The sequence below is a fragment of the Miscanthus floridulus genome, chromosome 19 (genome assembly GCF_019320115.1).
Source record: "Miscanthus floridulus cultivar M001 chromosome 19, ASM1932011v1, whole genome shotgun sequence".
NCBI classification, from domain to species: domain Eukaryota; kingdom Viridiplantae; phylum Streptophyta; class Magnoliopsida; order Poales; family Poaceae; genus Miscanthus; species Miscanthus floridulus.
In genome coordinates, this window is record NC_089598.1 from 70,272,591 (window position 1) to 70,281,638 (window position 9,048).

Genomic DNA, 9,048 nt, shown 5'->3' on the forward strand with positions numbered 1-9,048 from the left:
ACGTGCGCGCGTGTCAGCCACGCCGCGACCATGCGAGCAGGCAGGCGGCCGCATCGAGCCGCCACGCCGCTGTTGCCCAACTCCTACTCGCTGCCGCTCGCCTCGCCTCCGCCATACATGCCCACACGCTCCACCTAGTCTCCACGCCCACCCGGACGTCCCTGGCCAGGTCATCGCTGCCCACCAAGCTTAGTCACGTAGCCAAGGCCCGCCACATGTTCGACGCTCGTCTCCGCATACTCCATCGGGTCCCCGATAGGGTACGGCCGCGTTTGCACGCATGGTAGTGGCTGGGGCGCTCGAACGCCATGACGTGGACCACATTGCCCTCGGCGCACACGAGGTACTAGTAGGGATGAAAACGGTACGGATATTTTCCGACCGTATTCGAAACCGAATCCGTTTAGAAGGGTTGAAATCTGTCCGTATCCGAGTCCAGATATCCAACATCCGATACCGTATCCGTATTCGAATACTCAAATCGCATATTTATGATGTCGATATCCAATCGTATCCTATCCGACATAGTTGACACTATCCGTATTCGAATCCGAATCCGGACAGGAATATGAAAACAAATGTAATATCGGTGATATACGTCCGTATCCGATCCGTTTTCATCCCTAGGTACTAGAGACACTCGGAGGCTCTTTGACTATTCATGGATACTAGAAAAGGAAGCGCGCTTCAAGTCGCCCTACCAAGAAAAATCAACTTTAGTTCCTTTAACAATCTTTCATAGAACCAAAACATGACCATTATTGATCATAATTTTGTATTATTGTTTAAATAATTCAGTGGTCATTTGTTTCTTTTTTGTGTGGAAGTGGGATGAGATAAATGTGACCAAAACTAAAAAAAATTAAATTAATCGTACCAGAGATAGATTATAACAATACTCATTTTCTACACACACACAAAAACAGAAGCTCATCTTTTATACAAACATATATGTGTAGGAACATCATACACGACTATCACTATCAAAGTCCAGAACATATGCACAGTTGAATAATCCCTCCATTTCATAACAGAAATCCACAGCCGATATCCATGCACAAACCATGGAGGCACCAAGTCTAATGAAAAATGGATGATAAATGACAACATATGCCCCTGCTCAATTTGTGCTTATTTCCAGCCCGCGTCCCACCTTACCCATGCATGTCCTCACACGCTTTTCAAGTGCCGATGTCACCTCGGAACTACCACACTGGCAAAGCCACGTCACCTAAAATGCGCGGACAGACTATGAGTTTTCAGAGTTCATGAACTAGGCGGCATATCCTGTCAAGTTCATGGACTCTTGTTGCATTCAACTTTTGATGGAATCAAATCATAAAATTGCAAGAAGACCAAATCAACTTGTTTTTTTTTTCCGCACCATAAGGAACAATGTTACTTACGCATGATACCACCTTAAAACCAAAGTACAAATCGTTGAGCCCTATGATAAGACACCAATAATTTATTATACATAGAGTGAATTGCAGGGTAAACTATGCTTGGCCCATATTGCACACACATGATTTTGTTGGGCAGCTGCATATATAGGATAACAGGAAGTCAGGAACAGCTGTATTATGTGTAGTTCTGGATTATCTTTGACAGGGATGAGTATGTTCCCACGCAGGCACAGCAAACCCCAACAGCTATGATGAACGAGCAAGCTGCTATCTGTGAATCAAACAGATCCGGTCAGTAGAATGCATAATTCTACATGCCATAGTGTGTCTAGTGTGCACTGATAATCAGTAGCATGTCTATTTATATAACAAAAACATTTGTAGGCTATGTGCATCCTGAGGTCGAGAGTGATTTCAAGATGATTGTATCATCTTGCGGCCTGTTTGTTTGCGTGGAATTGAATCTTATTTCAAGAATCAAGAATCAAATTCCGTCTCAGATCTTAATTGAAGTGTTATTGTGGTGAGAGCTTGATGGCAGCAGTGAGATCCCCCACACAAGGATCTTTTTGTGTCCGGACTCGCGAGAGAAGAGTGGAGACGAATATTGGGCCATGCGGGCAAGGATGAATCTCACTTTCTATTTCTTAGTCACTTTCCATGTCTTACCCTCTGAATTTAATACAGGCCTGTACTTAACATTTGGAAAGTGGTGGAATATCAATTCTAAGCCAAAAGGCCTAGTTCATGAAGTAGATTTCAATTTAGCCCAAATGAAAGGATCCAAACAGGCCATTAATGTCATTGTCTTGATATCAATAGAAGTTCTTTTTATAGAAAAAAGGATGCATGATTCTCTAAACCTTGCTGATATTACCAGTTCTAACTGGGGCCTGTTTCAGTGCAATCATGTTCATAAGAATATAAGAATTTGATAATGCCTTCTGCTCAATCTTTAGCTTCCTTGTTTCACTTAAGTTATCACTAAAGCACTGCTTACAAACTTGAAAGAATAGAACACAGGATTGGAAATATTTGCATAATTTTCATACCTGATGCCACCCCACTTTTGTCTTGAGGATTGCCAAAAAACACGCACAAGGCAGAATATAGGTCTACAACAAAAACATATTTGAGACTCACCAATTTGTAAGCTAGGATATCTGAGCTAAACATGAAAATCTTACCACAAGCATGGCAAACAAGGAACCAACCAAGGCCATCACAAGTCCTATCAAAAGGTAAGACGCAAATGATTAGGATCGTATCACGGTTGGAGATCTTTGTAAGATTAAATACTATGCACTTACCAAAGAAAGGCACAGATAGAGCAATCAGGAGGGTTGACATCACCAGCGATGATCTAAGCATGATTATTGTAGAATACTTTTGTTGGTTTGGTGGCAGCAACTCTTCCAAACTCATAGCCAATGGAATAATAGTTAATGCATATGTATTTATTCATTAAGGAAAGTAAGAGAACAATATAGCAATATTCTGAGGACGTAGTAAAACATGTATGGTCTCCTCAAAGGAAAGAAGAACCAGAGTGTATTTTAGGAGCTTGGGCGAAGTGTTTCAGCACGATTTCCAGCGTACCCTTTTTACTTTTTAATCCAAGTATCTAACCAACTCTATGTACTAAAATATATTTGCACATAAAAAACATTTCTTCCATTTCTTTATGAGACTAACAATTGGCACACCAAGGATATTTGGTTATTGGATTTGCCACCTGCAGTAAGCATCGAGAGGTGATTAATTATTATTAAACAACAGGGTCAGGCCCCTGTCTTACTACCTCCGTCTCAAAATAAATCAGTTCCTAGGATCACGCCAAGTTAAACTATCTTAAGTTTGACCAACTTTATATGAAACGGTAATAACATCCATGACACCAAATAAGTATATTATGAAAATATATTTCGCAGTGTATCCAGTGATACTAATTTGGTGTCATAAATATTGATGTTCTTTTCTATAAAGTTGATCAAACTTAAAATAGTTTGACCTAGGACAACTTTAGAAGTTGATTTAATTTGAGATGGATGGAGTAAAAGGGGAATTTGAAATGGTTTAGGAAGCAACAATTACCGTTGTCCAAACAGCAACCTTAGAAATGAGGGAATTATCTGGTAAGTTGAGTGTGAATTGGGACTCTGTGGCTTCACCAAACATTTTGTATCCCATCACTGCAGCACCAGCATACAAAAAGGTAGACAGCCCAATGCTGACAAGAAACAGAAAACAGATGTGAGTGCTACATTTCCAACATCAATAATTATTGAATTTGCATTAGTGTGGGGTCATCGCGATTAAAATGATTACCATGTAAAAAGAATTGAAGGAAACTGGTTGCGATTCTTCAGAGAGGAATATATGTTTGGAAATACCCCATGCCCTGAGTAGCAGTAACCATATAATCCAATTGCAATAGGAATTCCTGGGAGGTTCAGTGCAGTCCCTTCGTTCTCAAAGCCGACATTATTGACAACCCCAACCAAGAACAGGCAGATGACCACAAGGATTGATGCAATGACACCCCCAGCTGCAGACACATCAACATTGCTAGCATCAATATAGTGTGCAATACATGCATTGGGTACATGATCTATAGCAACAACAAGGCCACGCAGAATGAATTTAAAAAAACAAGAATGAAAAGCAGGCAAAATGAGACCTGAAATGTAGCTCAAACAGCTCAGGTCACGGAGCCAGGTGGTTGGCATGACTATGATGGTAGTCAAGATTGCAAAAAATACATGTGAGTTCAGCGTCAGGCTCCCAATGGTCAGGTGTGCAGTGGGGAATAATTTTGACAAATTGTCACTCTCCAATATCAAATACTCGATGCAACATGCCTGTCCAATACATTAGGACCAAGTAATATCGTTACACTTCAAAAAGCAAGAAACAAATAGGGTGTTTGGATCGACTTAGCAATCCTCACTTTTTTGTTTGGTTTGTGGAATGGAATGAGTTGATCCATCATCACCTCATTCCTCACAAGCTAAAAATTAGTACTAGTATGAGGAATGCAATCATTCGACCAAATTTGAGGAATAAACTCATGATGCATCACCTAATCTAGAATGGGGTGATTCCTCAAACACCCTAAAAATGTTTTGTATAGGACATGCAAGTGATGGTCGCACAGATTGTTCTGCACAGCTTGGATCATTTAATTCTGATTGAAATAGAAGGTCAGTATGGATACTTACATACAATTCCACATACAGTATTATCTTCAACAGTGAAGCCACAAACAAGAAACAAAACTAGTCAGCACATAACTCATCCATTGACCATTGTACTAAAATGTGCAGAAAATTAAAGGCACAGCTAAATGTGCTATCATAATCTGAAGCAGATTTACCGAGATAACTATGCGACCTGTGCTGCCAAAGGCTGCATGGCCGATATCTGGGTATGTCTTGAGGCCCTCCTTGCTGTCCAGGCAATGGCGCAGGAGCACGCCAGTGTACCATGCAAGCAATGCAAATAAACAGAGTATCACCAGCCCAATCCAACCCCCTTGTTTGATGGCATAAGGTGTTGATAGGATTCCCACGCCACATAGAACATTTATTCCTGCATAAAAGCGAATTGCACACCCAACGTGAAAACTAGAGAATTTTCTCATTAAGAATTCAAAGGCCTAGCTAAGCTTCGATATTTTGTTACAGGTGTTGATAGGATTCCCACGCCACATAGAACATTTATTCCTGCATAAAAGCGAATTGCACACCCAACGTGAAAACTAGAGAATTTTCTCATTAAGAATTCAAAGGCCTAGCTAAGCTTCTATATTTTGTTACAGCACTCAGGTTAGATAACCACTAGTAAAGAAATTTCAAATACTACCATCCGAATAATTTCTTCTGTTTTTGGTATTACTGATTGAACTTAATAAATTACATGTAGTAAAACTTCATCAGAACATTTGATGATATATTTACGATTCTGAATAATTTGGCAATTTATGGTTAGATTGATATGAATATACTAAATCGTAGGCCTATCAATCTATATGCCCAAACCATAGGTTAGGGTATCGAACTTATTTTACTATTTTTTGGAAAACCGAACTTATTTTACTATTATTACTACAAACTAAAACCTTTTTATTCTTTCTATTGGTGGCTCCATCTCCAACTAACCCAAACTTACATGAAACTAAAAGGCTTTGTCGTTATCTTTATTATTGTTTGTCCTCAAGGAAAAGTACAGAATGCATCTATTTGTGTAACCACTACCAGATGGTTGTGCTGACTCATCAACCACGTGATGTTCCCATCCATGTGGGGACTGGGGAGGAAGAAGAAAAATCGAACCGGTGGACATGTGATGCGGCAAATCAACAAAGAGAGGATTGAGCTATTAAAAACCCCTAGTCGATAACTGGCTGCACTTGATGCTTCACAACTAATTGGAAACATGAAACTGAAACAGTGAATGTGTGATGTCAGTCTCATGTCTAGATGCAGAATCAGTACATTGTTTCAGTTTGGCATTATAATTTGGGTCTGTGTAAACTACATACTAGAATCCATTAAAATAAAATACCACAGTGGATATAAATGTCTAGATGCAGAATCAAGTACACTGAACTTGGACATTTGATCTGTGTGGAATGCGTCTAGGTTCAGTAGAGCTGGCATCACCAATGGCATATCACGAGAATATTCTGCAATATTGATGATTGGGGGGGTCTACCCCGAAATTTAAAAAAAAACAGCAAAATAACCTCAGGACATCAGTCATTTGAGCTAAACGCCATTTTCACATTCCTTGCCAAGCAGTTGTGCTTACCATTCATCACTCCCTGGGTGTAAGAGCAATTTCGATTATGAGACGCCTCATGACCAACTACCAGTGGCTTTTGATCCTCAGGGATTTGTTGCAAAGATGATTTCCTTGAGGGCATAATGTGCTGAGAACTCTTTCGGGTATCTTCATGTTGCTGCTGCTGCTCATCACTTGATGTGGGGCCAAGAAGTGGCTTGATAAAGTTTGAGATTGTTTCAGGGGCTTTGCCCCGAAAAGAATCGGTGATGGCAAGGAAAGAGTTTGACAGTCTGCTCCGAGTTGGAGTCCCCAAAAAGCTCAGATTGGGTGAGTGCACGCTACTAAGAATGTCAATCGATTGCCTGTCAAAGGAGAGCAAGAAAAAAAAACAGACATATAACTATTAAGGAATTCCCTGTGGTCTATTATACAGTAATTTATAAAAGCCTAGGATCAAAGAAAGCATGCAAAAGAATCAAATATCATATAGTACCTATAAAAAACTAATACAACCAGTTCTTTCATTAAATTCAACAAATTATTTTCTTGGAAAAAAAACATTTAAGGTCTACAGATTCTTCAAGGTGGTATAATTGCAAGCCAAATTACTGGGCAAGGCCAACTCCATGTTAATTAATTGAATAGGAAATAATTGATTGTATGGTTGGCACATGAGCTGTACGTGCAGACAGTCAGACAGAGATGTCATGGTTGATTGGTGTGCCTGCAATGCAACTTGATTCTCGAGATAGGACGATAGGTGTGCCCGCTTGCTTGACAGACTTTGCCGGTCCTGGCCCAGCTAGCAACGAAACACATTGCAAGGATCCCGTCATGGTGGCAATGGATATCAATCATCAGTACAGTATTCTATCACGGGACACATGTTTGTTTGTTCGACTAGCTAGTGTCCCGTCAGTATGGAAATGGAACTATGGATGATGGATCTGCAGCTACCTGTAACCTGTTAACAGAACTGAAGCTGCGGGAGGAGGATGAGAAAAAGAAAATGAAGCAGCGGCTCAGAGAATTGAAATTGAGGATGCGAAAGAACACACCGCAGCAGCACTACGCCGCAGCGTATTCGACTTCGCCCCAGGTGCTCGCGGCAGCGTAACTTGCGACCGAGGAACCACGGATATATAAGATAAGATGATACGTATACGGGCAGGCCGGCAACTACTAGAGATTCTTCTTCTATCATGGAGGAGGGAGGAGGAACCGACGTGACCTGTAACTCTGCGGCCATTGCTGGGTGTAGGCGGGGGAGCTTGGGCCGCGGCGTGGTGTGGCGCAGGATGAGGACGACGAGGAGGAGTCGGAGTCCGAGCCCGGCTCCTCCTCGTCGTGGCCGTGTCCTGTCCAGTTGGTGGCGACAGCTGATTGGGTGTCGTCGTCGTCGTCGTCGCTCTCGATGATGAGGCTACGCTCCGGCACCGGGCTCCTCATCTCCCGCTCACTCTGCCTTCGGACTCCTCAAAATCTGCTTCTCTTCGAAACAAGTACCCAAAACGAATAAACATCTGTTGTGTTATATACACCCTAAAGATGGCAACGGGGAATCCCCGTCGGAGGTTGCCTCCCCATCTCCGTCCCCGCGGGGAGAAAAAATCCCCGTCCCCGTCCCCGCCAAAGCTCACGGGGACGATTTCTCCCCCATCCTAGCCCCCGCGAGGGGAAAAATCCCCGTCGGGGATCCCCGTCCCCGCATTTGTTCATCACCATTCAGGTTAATTCATCATCATTCACATGAGTTCATCGACACAATATTAGAGTACACCACGAATCACAATTCAAAAATAGCTAAATAGCAAGAAGCAGGATATTAATCATCACAAAGGTGTAGAACTAGGGTTATTGCTATTATATATACTCAGAAGACATTGGGCCTTCGTGGGCTGGTTGGGCCATCAGGAAAGAGAGCAAAGCCTGTATATAAACGGGGCGGGGATGCGGGTATCGGGGACGGGGAATGCTCTCCCAGACCCGTCCCCGCCAAACCCGACGGGGGACGTTTTCTCCCCGTTTAGATCCCCGTGGGGGCATATTTGACTCCATCCCCGTCCCCTAATAGGGGAATTCCCCGCGGGGAATCGGGGATCGGGTCCCCATTGCCATCTTTATATACACCCATCTCACCACCAGTATATCCGCAGGTTAAGCGCGTGTTTGGCGGCTATTTTTTTTAAGCTTCAGCTTATTTGGATCCATTAGCTATTAATAGTTATTAAATAGCTAATACTATGTAGGTCATAACTAATATTAGGTGTTAGTATTAGCTAGTTTGATCCCATTAATAAAATAGTTGTTAGTTGGGTACTCACTAGCAATTAACTAAACTATTTGCTAGACCTATTTGATCAAGGAGATAATTAATTTTTTCGAGACCCAGTTATAAACGTCGACACGCATACTCACCCCTATGAACACACACAGACACACCCTATCTCTATCAGCACCTCCGAAGAATTGTGAGTTAGACTGACGAATCTCAAGATTGATAAAGTTACCATAGATGTCTCGCTGTCGACGGACACCGTCGCCAACCACTAAAAGAATAGCGTCGTTAAATCCTATAATAAATTCAGAAAAATGCGAACACCCGTGTAGTCGGAGACTTAAACCCGAGCGTAGATCCAAAAAAATACCCAACCGAGCTAAGCTCAGTTCGTCGAGGAAAAAATTATTAGCAACTAACTACTCCCTCCAGCCCATTTTACCTAGCGCTAGGAGCCTAGTTGCTAAGACCAAGACGCTCTACGAGAGTACGCGCTGAGTATTAGGGCAAGTACAACGCGTCCCTTGAGCCCGTCTCTACGATGCTAATTTCGCAAAAAAAAACCCTCGCCGATGC

General features: G+C 42.2%; 1 protein-coding gene across 1 annotated transcript; it reads right to left on the reverse strand.

The window, feature by feature from the left end:
- Positions 1-1,358: 1,358 nt before the first annotated feature.
- LOC136527423 (amino acid transporter AVT1C-like) lies at positions 1,359-7,715 on the reverse strand. Its single transcript, XM_066520153.1, has 12 exons — positions 7,426-7,715; positions 6,219-6,556; positions 4,783-4,997; positions 4,628-4,651; positions 4,087-4,267; positions 3,735-3,954; positions 3,501-3,636; positions 3,118-3,141; positions 2,717-2,855; positions 2,594-2,637; positions 2,459-2,521; positions 1,359-1,677 (listed from the first exon to the last, which is right to left on the reverse strand). Exons 1-12 carry the CDS (start codon positions 7,641-7,643, stop codon positions 1,582-1,584), a joined length of 1,698 nt encoding a protein of 565 aa, XP_066376250.1. The 5' UTR covers positions 7,644-7,715; the 3' UTR covers positions 1,359-1,581.
- Positions 7,716-9,048: the final 1,333 nt, after the last annotated feature.

Bases quoted from the DNA above. Each gene is read 5' to 3' on its own strand.
- LOC136527423 (XM_066520153.1), bottom strand. From the start codon at position 7,643: ATGAGGAGCCCGGTGCCGGAGCGTAGCCTCATCATCGAGAGCGACGAC. The intron at 6,557-7,425 runs GTCACGTCGGTT...CTCCTTTGACAG, and splicing joins CAATGGCCGCAGAGTTACAG to GCAATCGATTGACATTCTTA. The intron at 4,998-6,218 runs GTAAGCACAACT...GCTTTTATGCAG, and splicing joins CACCCAGGGAGTGATGAATG to GAATAAATGTTCTATGTGGC.